The following is a 17,868-nucleotide window of genomic DNA, read 5'->3' as shown; positions in this document are numbered from 1 at the left end:
GGATGTGGCCCCAGCAGAGCATCTGGGCGGCTGAAGAAATTGGCTCCTGCTTTGCCTTTGCCAGCACCTGCTCCAAGGAGCAGCGTCGGAAAATGGTGTTGGGGTAAATTGTGGGGAGGTTAAAACAGGGGGAAACTCTTTTTTGGGGGGGAAAAAAGAGGGCTTTTAGGACTAATCTGGGCAGGAAGAGCGGCACTTTGGGCAGGGAGAGGGGAAACGCCTCCATCTCCCAGGGAAGTGTCCCCATCCCTGTCCCTACTCCCTGTAGGGACACCCAGCCCCAGGCTCTGCACAGCCCCGGGCTCCCTCTGCTGATATGCAGAGTCACTACAGCCCTCCCAGCAGAAGGGCCCAGTATGGCCCAGTATAGCCAGTTAACACCTCCAAGGAAAAGGAAGCCCCTTTTTTTCCGTTCCCTGGACCCCAAACAGACTAAACGCAGGGCACTGGACTGCTGGGGACTTGGCCTTGACCGTCTCCATCTCCCCCCACTTGCCAAGCCCCCCATGCTGGGGAGGAGGGAAGCCCCACGGCGAGGAGATAGTTACTAGATCCCCGAGGTGTAGACGGGCTGCATAGCCTGGTAGATTTTCAGAAACGGCCGACAACCTGGAAGACATCAAGGCGGAGAGAGAAGCACGCTGCTGTTAGCCGGCAGGGTGGAGGGGCCGTGGCAGGGATTAGTCACGGGGGAGAAATCCAAACAGGGAGGGAGCCAAGGCAAACAGTCGCTCCCCGCCCCGGCTGGCCCACACCAGCCATGGGCAACATCTGGGATGGGCAGAAAGGGATGCTCCAGATGGGGTGGGAAAGATCAAAAGCCCCTATAGCCCAGTTTGGGTCCTGTAGGACCTGGGGCAAGCACTGGGTTGAGGATGACGGTGGGATGATGGGGACGGTGGTCTCTAAGAGAGAGACTGCTTCTGGGTACCAGAACCAGGTGTGGTGCTACATCCCAAATCCCAACACCAATCTGGTGTCATCCTCCAAAAAGCGACCAGAAAAGCCTTGTCACCCCGCAACTCCAGTTAGTGTCCAGCCCCAGGAGCCCGGGGGGTGGGGGGGCACCCCCTGAGGGCATCTCTGTGGGAAAAGGGTAGCACCCTCCTACCGTGAACAGTCACAGAGAGGGAACAGTCCCTGAGAGGGAAAGGGAAATTCAAATTGCCAAGGACATTGTGGAAAATATCCCCCATGGACAGCAAGCCTGGCCAGGCAGTGTGGGGTGGGGAGGGGGGTGAGGGGGAGAGGCGGGGGGGACACCTACCGCCTTTTGACTCGAAGTTGGGGATGCCGTGCATGATGACGTGGTGGAGGAAGAGGGGCTTGTTGTTCATCTTGATGCTGCCGGACAGGAGACCGCTGAAGTAATGGATGTACCTAGAGGGGGACAGGCAGCTCAGGGGCAGGACCCACAACGGAGCACCCGCCTCGGTCCCCCTGCACCCAACCACCCTGGCCACAGGGGCAAAACGCACACCAGGACCCACCTCTTCTGGGATGGCTGTCCCACTGGCACCACCTTGTCCTCATAGAAGCGCTTCATGGCAAACCTGTCCAGAGCCTGGTCGGCGCTGCGGGGACGAAAGGATAGATGAGGCTGAACAAAAGCATCAGCACCAGCACCCTGGCACTGCCGGATGGAGGTTGGCAGTGGGCCCCAGGGCCACCCCAGGACCACGTGTTCCTCTCACCTGGCCGAGATGTTGCTGTAGTGCATGTAGGCAGCCACCACCACCCCCAGCCGGCCACGGTTCCCCTGCAAGCGCACAGCAAAGGGGTGTCACGGGGGCAGTGGTGCCTACAAGCTCCCAGGCACGGCCGCCCCACACGCAGGCACGCACACACCGGTCCCCTACACACGTGCACGGACCCCCACACACACCCCAACCCTTATAGACACACGCCAACCAGTGCACACGTACGCTGACACCTACACACACCCCAAGCCACAAACCACCACGTTCCCTGCACCCCTTAGCCTGTGAGGCTGCTCAGCCCCGGTCCTGCAGCCCCCCGGCCCCCCAGACCCCCATCACTGTGTGCCCCCGGGACAGGGTCCAGCCCACCTTGTTGTGCAGCACCACCACGTTGTGTGTCGCCGCATTGAGCCACGTGTCCATGGCTTTGCAAATGCTGCAGATCTTTTCCAGCGCTGGGGTGTGCAGGTCAGGCCACCCAAAATCCAGCACCTGGGTGGTGGGGGGGGACAGCCAGGGGTCACATTCATGCCGGGCTCTGCCCCCTCTGCAGTCCCCAGCCTGCTGGCATGCAAAGCCCAGGGCACGTACCCAGGGCGGGGGGGCACCACCGCCTTGCCCTGACGTGCCCGTCCCAGCCTTTCCCCCAGCCCTGCACCCCACTGCCCAGACCCGTGTCCTGCGGGGGCCATCAGGGTCCCAGATCTCATCCTCCTCTGGGTCACTCAGCTCAGCTGCCCAGAGCTCCCCCATGTTCACAGGCGTTGGGACAATGCCTCAGGAAGGTCTCCAAGAGGCCCCGACAGCCACGTTTGGGCTGGGGACGGGGTGGGGGTTAAGCTGAGACCCCACAGACTCATCGGGAAGTCTCGGTGCTTTCATTCCCCTGCTCCCCCACCAGCTGGGTGGGATAGAAAGCGTGGCTGTTCCTCCCCTAAACAGCTTGCAGCAGGGAGCTGGTCCCACAGACAGCCCTGCCCTGAGCCCCTCTGCTCCCCACAGCTGCGACTCACCTTGGGGTGAAGTTTGCTGATGTCGTGTCTCCGCTCAGAGAGATTAAAAAGCTTCAGGGAAGAGGAAAGACAGAGTGAGGGGACATCTTCCTCCCTCGCTGCCACCCCTACCTCTTCCTCACTTCAAAGCCTCCTCAAATCCCTCCACGAGAGGCTTCCCCAAACACATTAACCTGAGTAATGCCTTGTCACAGGGCAACGCAATGGCCAAAAACTCCCAGGGAGTCCAAAAGGGACTGGAAAGCTTCAAGGAAGGAAAAAATCCATCCGGCTTCGTGCAAAGACCCCCCCCCTCACCAATGTCAAGCCCAGCCAGAGGCAAGGAAGCAGCAACCATCCCTGCAGCACCCCATCCCCAGGACCTGAGCACCCCAGCCCCTTCCCCAGCCTGGAGGGGACCCGGCTGTATCTCTCACCACGTAGTTGTTCCCATGCTTGGACTTCAGCATGTGAGCCACCTCACGGAGGTTGCTGCAGAAGCTCTGCTCCTCAGCCGTGCTGGGGTAGGAGACGGCGATGATCCGCTCCGTGATGTACACCAGGTCCAGCTCACAGCTGCTCTCCATGGCCGAGGTCAGGCTCATGCTCCTGGGCAAAGGAGAGGACCGCTGTCAGGACACAGCATGGGGAGGGGACGCGGTGACCCTTCCCCACCCTGCATGGCCCCTGGGGTTAAGCGAGACAGGCTGGGAGACATGGGGATGCAGCGGCAGGGCTGACCACAGCCTTTCCCCTGCTCCCAGCCCCGCTGGGGTGTCTTGGGGACCCCAAGTTGGGGATGGTGGGTCATAAACCCTGTGTCTTTTCCACAGGGAGCATCCATGGGAGTACATCTGGAGAAGCAGTGTTGGTGGGGGAAAACGTTCAGGCAGGGCAGAGACAGTCACCAGAAGGGGAAACTGAGGCATCTACCTGGAGGTTTTGCAGCGTGACTGCCCGCTCCTGGGGGATTTTGTGGCATCCTAAAGAACGAGAGAGGAAATGCGAGTTATTGGCCTGACCCAGCCTGTGGCCAGCACAGTGGTCCCACTAGAGCTAGGTGTGACGGTGCTGTCAGAGCATCCCAACCCCGCCACCCTGCACTGCGCACCGTAACACTCCCAAAATATCGCTATCTCCAAACCCCACCTGCTGAGCATTCTGGTGGCACCAAATGCCCCAATGGCACCGTCATCCCCCCACCATGGTGATGAACAAAACCCAGCTCTCGCAACTCCAGTGCAGCTGGGACCAGCTGCCATGGGCACTGTGGGGCTGGTGCCTTGCCACAGGGTCCCAGAGGACATTTGAGGAGGACGCTGCGGGGGGGACGGGGACAGTCTCAGGCATGTCATGAGTCCCTCCAGTCTCAGCCAGGTTCCAGGCACACACATGGCAGGACAGAGTGGCTTTGGCTCTGCCCAGGGCAGGGGCAGGTTCGCTGCCCAAGCAGCAGCGAGGAGCCAGCCAGGCACAACGGTTTGCTTTGGCCCCAACTCCGCAGAGCCAAACGCCGGGAGGAAATGTTTGAGCTCTCGGAGCAGGAAACTTCTATTTATGCATGTTCTCTGGCCTCAAGAATTTCATCTGCAGCCGGTTTGCTCAGTGACTTCGTGACCTCAGCCGAAAAACAAAGCAGGGTTTCCAAAAAAAACCGCTAAGGAAAAACACACTCACACCTCATTAGTTTTAGTATCTCTAGCTAATAAGCAGGAGTCATTTAAAGACTCATCTCCCGCAGGCAGCACGTCCCAAGCCCCTGGAAGGATCCAGAAACGAGAGATGCACCCCACAGCCAGCTCCTGGGATGTCCTTTTTGTCCCCAGAGCTGCAGGACCTGCTGCCACCCTCCTCGGGGCTGCAGCATCCCGCAACTGGCACGCTGGAGGTGACAGGACAAGGTGGGAGAGGTTTCCCCAGCACCCTTCGTCCACCATCTCCCACCCAGCGCGGTCCCAGGGCTGCTCCCACGAGCAGCCAGCATCACCCTCCATCAGCCTCACGTCCCCCCTTCAAGGTCAGGCTGCCTGGCGGAGCAGAGCCAGGCTCAGCACCCTGAGGGGCCCAGGGACACCAGTCTCCCCTTCCAGCCAAAACCACTCCGGGAGGCAGCAGCCCTGCCTGAGTGCCATGGGGTGCTCAGGCAGCAGTGACGATCCCCCCCAGGTTCTCCTCAGGGTGCCCCAAATCACCTGCTCACCCCAGAAGCCCCCCAGCATCACAGGGGGCAAAGGAGGAGTTAAAATGCAGCAAAAAGTTAAAAACTTCCCGAGGCAGAGCCAGGGTGCGTGCAGAAGCTTGATCCTGAGCATGGGCTCGTCCCTGTGTCACCCAACGGTGACCAGGATGGGATCCCCACTGCGGGCTCTGCTCTGCCCCAAACCTTTGTAGCAGGAGACATCTGGGGTCCCCCACCTGCACCCACCAGCCAGGGGAGCCCCATCAGCCCCTGTCACCCTGCCCGGCGGCAGCAGCCTCCCAAACCGCAGCCTTGCCCGACGGAGGAGCTGACATGGGGCAATCGGGACTCATCCCCCTCTCCCACGTGGGGAAACTGAGGCACTGGAGAGTGAGCAAGACGGGGACGCCAGAGCCCCTCTCCCTCTCCATACCTTGATGGCGGTGGCGAGACCCTTGCTAATCCATTTCCACGGCATGGCGTCTCCACTCCAGGCACCCTCCCGGCCCAGGGGAGCGGGTGCCTGCGGCCAGGGCCCTCCAGCGTCCCCCGCCCTGGCAGGAGCCCCTTGGCTCTGCCCCGCTCCCCCCCCCGATCTAACCGCAGCTGCACTGCCGTCTCTGCCGCCAGCCCCTGCGCGAGGAAGAGTCAGCCCACAATCAGCTGATAGGAGCAAGCGCTCGTGTTATTAAACACTCCTGCCCATCACCGGGCTGCGAGACCCTGCAAAGGTCCCCTCTGGAGCAGAGATCCCAGCCAAGCCAGTATGTCCCAGCCCAGCCCAGCACAGGACAGGCTGGTCCCAGCCATGTTGGGTTGAAGACCCCCCTGCCAGCTCCATCGAGCATCTGCCTCCCAGCCCCAGGCTGGCTCGGCATGTCCCCAGGCTCTAGGCAGCATCTGAAAAGCGCAGGCCCCTTCTGCCTGGAAAGGGTGATGCAAAGCATGAGAAAGGCTGCAGAAATAGCAGGAAACTTCCCCCAAAAGAGAGCAAAGCCGTCAAAGGGGGCTCCTGACTGTCCTGCTGGATTTTTCCAGACGTGAATGCTCTTTCTCCAGTTCAGGAGAGGGATCAGAGAGGGATCAGAAACATAGGCTGGACAACCAAAGAGATGTGGTAAAGACAGCTCCCAGGTGAGGAAGGCTTTAACCCTCTTCCTCTTGGGAACCGCTCTGCCTCCATCCCTCATGTCCCAGCCCCAGCGCACAGGGAGGCCGTTGAGCTTGCTGCGGGCAGGGGGAAGCCGTCCGCGTTGATTTTGGCAGGGCGTTTGTCTACACTGTCTTAGCAATTTCATGTCCACAGATTAAATAACGTATCCCCGGCTCCAAGACAGGAAAGCCGGCTCTGCAGCAAAAGCCCCAGCCCCCCCCTCCACTGGCCTCCGCCACTGCCTCTGCCACCACCCCTGGGCACCTCACCTGGCCTTTGGCATGGCCATCATCACCTTGGCTAGCAGGGAGGGAGGGCTGGGGGGTGCCAGGGAGGTTGGGGGACCACAGGGGCATCCCAGGCTGAGAGATTTTGGCTGCAGGGAGTGCTTGCGGCAATGGGACAGGCACAAGTGACCCTCCAGGAGGTCTCAAGGCAGAGATCAGCCTCCGCAACTGGTAGCACTTACCGGGGTGTCTACCTGCTTCGTGATGCTCTCCCCTGGGGACGGCTGCAGGCAGGCAGGCAGGAGGAAGGGGAGGGTGAGAAAAAGGCAAGCGAGAGAGAAGGAGAGAGAGATTGAGACACACACACATAGAGCAGGGGCCGGGGTCAAAAGTTTCCCCCTGGCTATTTCTGGCCCTTCCTAGGAAATGCACCACGTCCCGTTTCCTTCCCTGCCTGCCAACATGTCCGCTCTTCCTAAAGGTCGGGAATCCCTCGAAACCCAAGTTTTGAGCAACCCTGGAGCCGGGGCAATGCTCAGTGCCGAGAGCGCTGCCATCCTGCCTCCTGGCAGCCGCCCCCCGCGCTGGACCGCTGTCATGGTTGGAGAGCACTCAGCCAAACCCTGCACCCGCTCCATGGCGGGCACCCGGTGCCCCCCTCCAACCTCCAGGATCCCATCCGGATCCTGCAGGGTCAGACCCCACAGCCAGGACGTAAACAACGGGGCGAGCCTGGCGCGGTCCCACACCCAGCCTGGCCGCCGGCAGGGCCAGCTCTCCGAGACAAACCCGGCCCCACGGGGCTGGCGGGAGCAGAGCAGGGGTCCGAGATGCTCAAAAAAGGGGCAAATTTGGTGACACGCCACTGGAGTCCACAGAGAGCTTTGAAATGGGGCCAGGGATAGGAATTAACTTCCCGGGGTTGGGGAGAGTGTCCAGACCCCAAATATAGGGAGCAGGGGTACAGATACCTCTGCCTGGGGCAGCTGGTTGGGGTGCCTGGGGGTGGCGCAGCAAAGGGACCCAGCTGGGTGGCTTATGGGGGTCTTGGGACCAGGGGGACAGAGACCGGGCTGCTCCGGTCCTGGCAGCAGGGCCAGGGCAAACCCCTTTCGATTTCCTCCTGAAGCCGCAGTAACGGTCCCAGCTCAAAGCTAACATGTTTTTGCTGGTGATAAGTGCCCGAGGAGGCTGGCAGGGGTGGGGGGGGGTGCAGGCAGAGATTAAACCCAGGGCAGATAACCACCATGAGGCCCCGGGGCGGGCAGCATGCTCTGCTCCCACCCCATCCCCTCACACACTTGGGCTCATGTGCTGCCCTCGTGAGCTCGCAGGGGGCCATACCCTAAACCCACTTTTTGGGTGAGACCCCTGCTCAGCTACGGGGTGCCCAGCCCAGAGCCCCGCGTGGGGCACGGCCACCCTGGCACTGCCAGGCTGCTGAGCCCAGAGCTGAAACTCTGCCAGGGACTCCTCTCCCCGGCGCCTGCCCCAGCAAGCCTTGGCACACGTCCGGAGCAAGAAGGAAGGGCGGCCGCGCCGGCCCCAGGCAATGCCAGCCTCCCCGCTGCCACGTGCCCGCTCTGCCCGCTGCCACGGGCACGGCCGGGCTGGGAACGGGGCAGGGGGGCTGCTCTGCCGGCAAGATGCTGCCTGGAGGGCACCACAGTGCCACGCTTTCCAAAATTCTGCCCCGGGCGTGGTCCTGCTCCCAGCACCATCCCCGTGCACTGTCATCCCTGGAGCACTGCCGTGGCCCGGAGCAGTGTGGCAAGGGAGCATGGCCGCCCACCTATCACCCCTGCTCCCGTCCTCCCCAAGACGGGGTGAACGGAGATGGGACGTCCAACACTTTTCCCGGTGTCCGGAGAGGACAGGGTGGGAAGGGCTGTGCGTCGCCCTGGCCCCAGCTGCTCATTAAAGGTCCCCAGGAGGGACAAAAGAAGCGGGTGACAATAACAAGGGCTGCAAACACACGGCCTTGGGCGCCCCGAGCCAAAGGCACATCTGGTAGAGCCATCTCCGGGCGTGCAAGAAACCGCCCCGGCACTGGCCAGGGAGGGGAGGCCCTCGGCGCCGGGGGACCCCAGAGCCCAGGCTGGTCACGTCCCATCTGCCTGTCCCTCCCAGCAACCCCACAAGCCCCTGTTCCCCAAAAGCTCCAACTCCAGGAGTCCCATGATGGCTGGGCTGCCCCAACTCGTGCTGCTCAGACGTGGGATGCCCTGCAGCGAGCAATGCTGGGGGGCACAGCACCAAAATGGGGGAGTGCCATTACCGCCAGCACGGGACCCCTGTGATTTTGGGGGCGGGGGACTCACACCCTGAAGCCCCCAGGCAGAGAAAGCCCCATGCCCAGTGCAGAACAGGATGTCCCATCCCACCAAGCGTCCCCACAGCCCTGCCTGCCACCCACCGCTCACGGGGTGGGGGCTCGCTTACCGGTTCATAGTTGACGGCGGGGGAGCAGGGGGTCACAGCCTGCAAAGAAGCAGAAACAGGGCCAGGATTAGTCCCTACAGCCCCCACCCCAGCACAGGGCATGGGAAGGGGCTGGGATGCACCATCCACCCCCCACCCCGAGCAAACCCAGCGCCCGCCCAAGGGGGTGACAGGGGCACCCGTGGCCCATGGCCCATGGCCCATGGTCCTGCCGCCCCGGGCAGGAGCACGGGCAGCATCCCAAGGTCAAGGCTGGGCTCCCTGGTAACGGGAGCAGGCTGGGGACCACGGCGGCAGTGCCATTCGTCCTCGGCCGGGCAGCCCGGGCAGCCCCAGCCCCGGGCGGGCGCAGCAGGGCACGGCATGGCGCGGGGTGGCCGACTGATGCCAAGAGCGGCTCCTGGAACAAACCCCAGCGCGGCCTCGTGAGCACTCCTGCAGCCGCCAGCTGAACAGCCCAGCTATTGTTACCTTAATTACCAGCGGCAATTACTGACAATTAACCTTGGGTTTTGCGTGCACCCCAGTCCGCCGGGAAGCAGCGGCACGCCAGGGTGGGAGAGGCAGCGCCTTGTTTGTCGGTGCCGAGGGCAGCAGGAACAACCGCTCCAGCCCTGCGTGGGCCCAAAGACGCCAGCGGTAGTGGCAGAGTTTGATTTGGGGCACTTCATCCCCTCTGAACACCTCCGTGTGTCCCCAGGAGTGGTGACCCCCACCCAGCCATCCCCTGCCCCGTCCCAGGATCAAACCAACGCACCAAACACCGCTCAGGGGCTGGTCCCCCACCATGGCAGCACGGGGACCCCCCGCACTCTGCTCAGCCTCCCCTGCCCGGGGCCATAAAAAGCAGGATTTCCCCCAAGCACCCCACTCAGAGCACCCAGATCCCACCCCATCCCGGTCCCCACAGGGTGATGCACAGCGCCTGCCCCCTCCCCGGCCACCAGCCTGTTCCCATCCCGCCTCCCTGTTTTCTTCAGGGGTTCCTCCTCCTCCTCCTGCTCCCTTCCCCTGCGCATTATTATTATGATTTTATTCTAATGCAGAAACGCTTCCATAAAAGGCCCCTTTCCCTGCCCCGCGGCGCTGGCCCCGCGCCAGCCTCCCTGGAATGTTCTCCGGCAGCGAGCCGCTGCGGACGGGGCCAGCGAGGGCCGTGCCGTACCCCGCACTGTGCCCCGCACACTGCCGCGCTCTTCCCCCGGGGATGCTCAAACAAGACCCCCCAGCCCCCATCAAGCCCCAGCTCCCAAGGCTGGTAATGGGGGGAGATGCGCAGCTCCCCTACCATGGGACACGCTGGTCCCACATACAGGTAGGGTCCGTGCCCACCCCTCCTCCGTTGTCGGCACCAGGAGGTTTGCAGGCTACGAATGCTCCTTCGGCTGGAGAAGGGAGAAAACTGGGGTGCCCGTGGTTGTATTTCCCTGCTCTAGCGGATTCTCTGATGTCTAATATGGGCCTGTGCTCACCCGACACCACTCCTCCCATCCACAGGAGCCACCAACCCGGGTTGTACGGCACTCTCGCATCCCAGAAAGGCAGTTTTATGAGGACTGCAGGAACATAACGCTGTTTTCAGCTTCCATCCCTCTCTCAAGTTTGGCTCAAACACGGCCCAGGTTCAAGGACGAAGGGAAAAGACCCAGCCCCAGGCAATGGACCCCTTCCTAGGGAAGCTGAACTCCTGACGCAGGACCAGTGAGAGCATCACCCCACACAGGACCACACAGACCCCCAGGACCACCGCCACCTCCATCCCCAGGGACCCCCACGCCCCGCCCCCGGTGCAGGGAGGGGTGGGAAAGGCGGGGAGACCTGCACACCCCTGGTCCAGGCTTTGCCTCGCCGCAGCAGACAAGCGGCCTTTCTTCTCCCCCCCCACCCCGCTCCGGTGTTTGCATTCCTGCTGCCCGGCCCCCACCGCCGCGACCCCACCGCCCAGCAGCCCTGCCCAGGAATGCGAGGAACGAGGCGCAGCGGGGCTGCCGCCCACCCCACCAGCCCCCCACGGCCCCTGCCCCCCAGGTCACAGCCCCATCCCTCCCAGCAGCCACATCCCGTGAGCCACCACCTTGAGACCCAGGTTTTGCCAAGCAGCAAAATCAGTTTCCCAGAGAACGAGGCCCCACGGCCACGAGTGGTGGGGACTCTCTGATGTCTCGTAAAGGGTTGGGCACACCCTGCAGCCTTGCCCTGGAGAGCAATGATGGGCTCGCTCGCTCATAGCCAGCTGTCACCATACCTGGGAGATGTCCCAGCTCAGAAGTAAACACCTGGCCGGCAAACCCCCGGGGCAGCCCCTGGCCGCACCACCCCAGGACAGAGCAGCCCATGGGAGCCCTCCTCCACCAAACCTCACCAGCTGCAGCTCAGGGAACGGCCTCTGCACCCCAGATCCCCGCCGGGACTTCGGCACTGGTTCACAAGCGCTGAGCGAGGCTGGAGGGATGCGGACATCCACGCCGTACCCAGTGATGAGACAGCGCAGAGCCTTCTCCATGCTGCAACCACCACTCACATCTCCCTCCCTCCCAAATCCTTCCTCTCCCTCCTCCTCCTCCCTCAGCAAAATAACCTCTGCAGCCACGGAGATGACCAGGGGCATTGCCAGGTCCTGCTCCAGCTGGAGCATCCCCACAGGTTATAGCCCCAGCACATGGGATGCCAGCGGGGCTGGGGGGGTACAAACCTCCATGGAGGGGCCCTGCAATTCGGGAGCAGGCTGGGTCGGTGTAGCACTGGACACAGGGTGGGCTGGGGGACTGCAGGTGTCCCCCCCGGCCGGGCTGCCGGAGTGGAGCGAGCGCTGGCCCGCAGCCCGTGGCACAGCCCGCCCGGCTGCTGGTGGGCAATGCAGGCCCATCTCTGACGCATATCCCTTCCTTTGGGTGGCGGTTTTTGTTTTTCCCTTCCCCAGGAGCTCCGATAAACATTCCCGAGCCGGCTGATATCCGGGCCGGTGCTGACCCTTGCGATGCCGGGAGCCCCGGCTCTTGCGCAGACCCCGGCACACGGGAGCCGCTTCCCAACAGCCAGGCACGGAGACACCGGCAAGCCAGCCCAGCTGCTGCAGTCGGAGCCGGAGACATGCTGTCAAAAAGGACCCCCTCGGCATCCCGGACCACCCCACAAAGCAAGCCAGCGTCAGGCAGGCACAGCCCTCCTGGCCCCCCTACCCAGAAGGGATGTGGACCCCAAAAGAGGGGAGCAAGCCACCTTACTCCCTTCAGCCCCCAGGAAGAGGGTCCCCCTGCCCAAACCACCCTGCAGGCTGGAAATGCTGTTGCCAGAGAGGACGGTGACTCAGTGGCCGCATCGGTGTCCCACGGGACGATGCTGGGGTGGCACCAACGCCAGCTCAGCACACGTCACCCCATGGGGAAGCTCATGGGGTCCCACGTCACCCCATGGGGGACCTCTTCCTCCCTAGCAACGTCGCCTGAGCTTTGTGCCACTTACGTCCCAGCTGGGCTGCACAGCACCTCCCCATGCACCCCACGGCTCTCTGCTCACCCCAAGATCCTGCCCCAGGCAAGGGGGGTCCCGGGGACAGCCAGGGGCCAGAGCAACCTCCCAGCCCACCCCAGAGCCATCCTCCTGCTCACCAGCCCCTCCAGCCCTACCGCAGCCACCAAGCCCTGCCGAACTCCCTCTTAGCCACAGCGTGGGGCAGAGCAGGAGCCCCACTCTGGCACCCCACAGCAGACGGTACTTTAAGGGGACAGGTCGGGGCCACCAAGTTGGGGATGTCAGGGAAGGTTTTCCCCTCTCCAGCACCCCTGTTCCCCCCTTCCTGGGGGGACCACCCGCAGCATCCTTTCCCCCTGCCAGCCATAAGGGACTACATGGTCTGGGCTCAGAGAGTGCCCCTCTGACCACCCCCCTGCCCTGCACAGGGGTCGGGTCCCCCCTGCCCACACCACGTGCTGCCTGCTCCTGCCCTCACATTTCTCGCAGCTCTGGCAAATCTCCTGTTTATGCAACAAGTCCCCGGCGAGAGGACGGCATGTTTCCATCCGCGCCCGCTCCCCCCTCGCCCCAGCTCCACCCTGCCGGGCACAGCCCCGGTGTGCAAGGAACGGAGCGGCCACACGGAGCCCAGGCCCCCCCCGGCATGGGGGTCCTGGGGAGGGGCCAGCACCCCAGCACCACGGAGCCCCTCTCTGCCCCCACCAGCGCTCAGGGGCTCTGCTGCTTTTGGGGTTTCTCCCTTTGGGTGGGGGTAACCGGCGGCTGTGCTGAAGGGCCGGGGAGCGGCTTGGCCAGCGGCTCAGGGTGAGTCAGGCTGGGCTGACGCCGGGGCACGGAGGTCTCACCGCTCCCAGGCTTCCCTCCGAGCATCCCTGGCCCGCCCCACAGCTGGGCAAGGGACTGTCACCGTGCCATCCCCTCCATGCTGGGATGCCTGGCAGCACCCGTGCCAAGGCAGAGGCCACCAGGCTGCCCTGCCCCTGCATTGCCCAAGAGATGCTGGTGGTACCCAGGGAGGGTACCGCACAACAAAGAGCCGCCACCACTGTGCCAGCGATGTCCCCCAAGCTGGGACGGACCCCATCCCCTCTGTCTCCCCCCCCAGTATGTCCCCTGGGAGCCACCCCATGGCCCATCCCCACCAGGAAGTCGGCAGCAGGGCCAGGACAGAGGTCACCCAGTGCGCCCAGCCCTGCAGATCAGGGCTGAGATACCACGAGGGACACCAGCCACTCCACCCTGCAGCGGCCCCACGGATCACCACCAGCACCCACGGCACGGCCAGGAGGGTGATGGCCCCCAACCAGCCCACAGCTGGCCAGGCCAGCAGCCCCAGCACGGCGAGATGGCACAGGACGGGGAAGGTGACACACAGGGAAGCTCCAAGGGGTTGCGATGGAGGCAGCGGCACCAAAATAGCCCTGGTTTCAACCCAAATAAGGGCAGGCCCCAGCTCCAGGGCGGTTTGAGCAATCAGCCCCAGGGTTGCCAAGTGCCGACTAGGGGAAGGGGGAGAAGGTAGTGTCCCCGGGCCTGTTTGGGAGGGAAAAAGGGTATTTTCGATGTCAAGAGGGGGACAGAGGTGCCTCCGCAGGCCCAGGACAGGGGCTGGCCCGGCTCTGCCAGCGGGCGCTGGCTCGGCACAGGGCCGGCTGCAGGCACGGTCGCGCTGCGCTCCAGTGCCTAAAAAGGCAACATCTGCAGGCTGCGGGTCTGGATCCAGCCCCACAGGCCATCGCCTGCCTGGCACCGGCCCCACAGCCCCAGCCATGCCCTGCTGCCAGCACCCACCCATGGGTGCTGCCACCCCATAGAGGGGACACCCCTCACTCTGGTCCTGCAGGGACCCCACAACCAGCCTGCCCCAAGGGAGAACGTGGGGATCCCCCAGCCCCTCATCAACCCCCGGCTCCAAACCAGCCGCCGGGATTGGCCAGGGAGCAGCTCCCGCACCAGGGACTGGCAGGGAGCAGTCACACTGGGATTGGCTAGGACACTGTCTGCTGCAGGGGGCTCCATCAGGATTGGCCAGTGCCTGGATTCTTACATGGGATTGGTCAGCGCCTGGATTCTTACATGGGATTGGTCAGCGCCTGGATTCTCACCTGAGATTGGGCAGAGCATGGATTCTACACAGGATAGGGCAGCACATGGATTCTTAGACGGGATTAGTCAATGCATAGATTCTCACACGGGATTGGTCGATACATGGATTCTGACACGGGATTGGTCAGAACACTGATTCTCATGCAGGATTGCTCAGAGCAGTGATTCCAGCACAGGATTGGTCAGTGCACACATTCTCACATGGGACTGGTCAACAAATGGATTCTGACATGGGATTGGTCAGAGCATGGGTACTCATGTGGGATTGGCCAGCACATGGGCCCATAAGCTGGCAGGCTGCCTGTGCCCCACTGTGAAGCCCTGTGTGGGGCCCTGCTCCACAGATCCCCTTTGCCATGCTGGTGGAGCACCAGGCAAGCCCCATCCCTAGGCATAAAGACCCCAACTGCAGGCATTGGGCTGCCCCATGGCATCAGGGGCACCTGCCAGTGCCTGTGGGGCTGTGACCCACCTTGAGGGGTGGACAAAGTGCCAAAATAAGTTCTGGCTGCCCTGGGGGGGTCTGTGCCCCCCAGCACTGAGCCTGGGGGGTCCCCTCGTGGGGGGAAAGCCCCAAGCAGATGGAGACTGGGATCAGTGCCGTGTCCCTACCCCACGGGACGGAGCCGAGTATGCTGCAGTGAAACTGAACTGCTGAGCGGCACCCCAAAACTGGCGTCCCCCATCTATGGTGTTGGGGAGGTGTGGGAACAGGAGGGGGAAGCAGACACTGAGCCGCTCCCCCCTGCTCAGGCGCTGTACCCTGGGGCTGCTCTTCTCCCTCTGCCCCAACACCCAGCGGGGCGGCTCCGGTGCTGATCAGGGGCTGCCGGCACCGTGACGGGATGCCGCGGCGATGGGCTGCACGAGGCCAGGCATGGGACTGTGGCAAAGCAAGCAAGAGGGTGGCCCAGGGCAGGGCACAGCTCTGCTCCGGCAGCCCACTCCAAGTCAAGGTGCGAACGGACCCCTCAGCTCAGGACCCCAAAAGGGGGGGACACAGAGGGGCACAGCCCCAAGGCACACTGCCCTGCCTGGGGAGGGCAGCAGCCCCGCAGGGCGGCACCAGCCCTGCCCTTCCTGAAACGGGGGCCAGCAGGATTGCTAACGGAGAGGCTTCGTTAGAGAGCGCGCGGGCTGGGGGCTCATTTTCTCCTGAGTCGCTTTCCCCGGGGTGTCACCCCCAGGGATGGCTTCAGACTCCAGGCAGGACACACACAGCCTTCCCAGTGCCACCACACTGTAAGGACACGGGGTGCCCGTTTGGGTGCCCCCCAGGTCCCCCAAACTTGTCACGCAGCAGATGTCACCCCAGCACCCTCCATGAGGACCCGGGGGGTGCAGCCACTGTCACCCCCCTGTCCCTGCCAGCTGCCCCCCAGCACCCACACCGGGGTCACCGGTCCCGCACCGGGGGCTGACCCCGATGCCGAGCGGGATCAGGCGTCCCGGGAACGCAGCAGTTCTCCTTTTTTCTCTTGTTTTCCCCTTAAAACCAAGAGGGCTGATGCCTCGCTCGGCCGTTTCCTCTCCCAGGAGCACAGCCCAAAAACATCTGCGCCGGGACCTGCCCTGACGGACTTAACCCTCTGCGGGCCCGGCGGCGCCGAGGGGCCGGGGGTCCCTGCCCGCGGACGGGGGGGGGGGACTGGCACCCGCCGCGGCTGCCGGGCTCCTCGCCACTCATTAACCCGGGGTTTAACCATTGACGGTCCCGCGGCGGGACCAGGGAGGGGGGTTAACCCGTGGGCTGCCAGGGTGTCCCGGCCGAGGGACTGCCCCTCCCGTGTCTCCCACGCCGGGGGTGACAGGCACCCGCCCGGCATCGCCCACCCGGCCGGGGGGCGGGAGAGGGGTGCCGGGGGAGGACCCCGCTTTCCCGCGCAGCCCTTGCTCCCCAGGGACAGGTCCCTACGCACTTCGGAGGGGACGCAGACCCCAGCGCCTGCGCGTCCCCCTCCGGGGCACCCTGCGGGTCACCGCCCCGGCGAGGTGGGGAGGTGGGCACGGGGGGCACGGCCCTCCCGAGCCGCTCGCAGCTGCCAGCCGGCGGCAAACCGGCCCTCACCCCCTCCCCAAATCCTCCTCCCTGCGAGCATCGCGTTACCCCCTCCAAGCTCCCCCGCGCCCCGAGACCCCCTCTGGGGGACCGACAACTGGGGACGCCCCCCCAACCTGGGGGGGACAACACCCCCCAACCACGCACCACCCCTCCCCGCTCGGATGTCACGCGTGGCCCCCCGCCCCCTGAAGAGATGCCACCCCCCGCAGTACCCCCTCCCCGCGGTGGGCGGGGGGGGGGGGGGCTCGGGACCCCCGTGCCCTCGCCGCCCGCCCGTACCTGGTTCATGACGCTCCCGAAATCCATCCGGGGTCTCGCCTGCCTACATCCGAAAGAGACGGCAGAGCAGCCTCACCTGGCCCGGGGGGCGCGGGGGGCGGCCGGGGGCGGCCGGAGGGGTCGGGGGGGGGGGGGTCGCGGGGCAGGCGGGAGCCCGGCGTCGCCCGGGCGGGCAGGCGTGAAGGCAGACTGCAGGCAGAGCCCCCCTCCCTCCCCGGGCCAAGCCTGGAGAAGGAAGGAAGGAAGGAGGGAGGGAGGAGGGAGGGGAGGGAAGGAGGGGGAGAGCCGAAGGATTTCGCTCCCCGCAAGCGGGACCCCGGCGATGGAGGGGCGCAGGGGGGTCCCGCCGGCCCCCCGCTCCCCTCCGCACCCCCGGGGAGGCCGGGGGCTGGGGACCCCGGGGGCGCCGGCCCCGGCCCTGGGGAGGAAGGGGGTCCCGGGCAGCTTTTTCCACCGCTCCCCTCCCTCCTCTCGCTCCTTCTCCCTCTTTATTCTCCTCTTCCCTCTCTCCCCAGCTGCACGGCACGCTCCAAGTCCAGCCCCGCTCCACTCCCCTCGCCTCCCCCAAAAACACCCTTCAAGGCAACCAGGAGCCCAGCTCGGGCAGATGGCCCTGGGCAAGGGGTGCCGGCAAGTGGGCAGACACCACCCCCCCCCCCCAAAAAATACCCCCTCACGCTTCCGCCGCCTCCCCCTGCAAAGCGCCTCGCACCCCGTGCCGAGGGGCTGCGGCGGGCGGCGGGGCGCAGCGGGGTCGGGGCCTTATCACCCCGCGTGACGCCACCGGCGTCCCCGTGCCCTTGGCGGGGGGGGTGGCAGGGACGGGGGCGTGAGGCCCTTCTTGGGGCCTTTATCTGCCTGGCACCCCTTGGCACAACTTGGTCCCCCCCCTGCCGCACACGGGACGAGGTGCCCAATTAATGGTTCTTGGTTGCCCCGCAACCCCGATGTCAGGGGGATGTGAAGATTTACCAGCCCACCCCCCAATTAAAAAGCAAAGCCAAAATGCTGGAAAAGCCCTGGCTGTCCGTCGGCACATGGAGCCACGCCAGTCCCCACTTGCCTGTCCCAAACCCGGGGTGTGCCCAGCATCCCTCTCGCCTTCCTCCCATCTCCCTTCCTCCTCCTCCTCCTCGGGGGCTCTGTGTGGTGATGGATGGAACCCTGCTCTCCCCGGCCACCCCTGGGGCAGCCCAGCCCCAGCCCTGCTGCGTGAGCAAGTGCTCAGTGCCGGGAGACCCCGGAGCGAAGGAG

General features: G+C 64.5%; 1 protein-coding gene across 12 annotated transcripts in view; it reads right to left on the bottom strand.

The window, feature by feature from the left end:
* The window catches only part of TNS1 (tensin 1), a 63,807-nt gene that overhangs the window by 38,269 nt on the left and 7,670 nt on the right, over positions 1 to 17,868 (bottom strand). For 9 of the 12 annotated variants that reach the window (XM_030017652.2, XM_030017653.2, XM_030017655.2 and 6 more), the window contains exons 3-12: positions 8,694 to 8,732; positions 6,494 to 6,535; positions 3,626 to 3,675; positions 3,130 to 3,301; positions 2,714 to 2,764; positions 2,070 to 2,192; positions 1,695 to 1,759; positions 1,491 to 1,574; positions 1,268 to 1,380; positions 549 to 609 (exon numbers count right to left, since the gene is read on the bottom strand). In XM_030017652.2, coding sequence (XP_029873512.1) covers positions 549 to 609; positions 1,268 to 1,380; positions 1,491 to 1,574; positions 1,695 to 1,759; positions 2,070 to 2,192; positions 2,714 to 2,764; positions 3,130 to 3,301; positions 3,626 to 3,675; positions 6,494 to 6,535; positions 8,694 to 8,732 — 800 coding nt within the window. Of the gene's footprint in view, positions 1 to 548; positions 610 to 1,267; positions 1,381 to 1,490; positions 1,575 to 1,694; positions 1,760 to 2,069; positions 2,193 to 2,713; positions 2,765 to 3,129; positions 3,302 to 3,625; positions 3,676 to 6,493; positions 6,536 to 8,693; positions 8,733 to 16,614; positions 17,044 to 17,868 lie in introns of those variants that run through there. The other 3 variants (XM_030017661.2, XM_030017662.2, XM_030017654.2) reach the window with 3 other exon arrangements.

This window comes from Aquila chrysaetos, chromosome 6 (genome assembly GCF_900496995.4).
Source record: "Aquila chrysaetos chrysaetos chromosome 6, bAquChr1.4, whole genome shotgun sequence".
In the NCBI taxonomy this organism is placed as follows: Eukaryota; Metazoa; Chordata; class Aves; order Accipitriformes; family Accipitridae; genus Aquila; species Aquila chrysaetos.
Note: the sequence above shows the minus strand (reverse complement) of the source record. Positions and strands in the feature narration are given on the sequence as shown.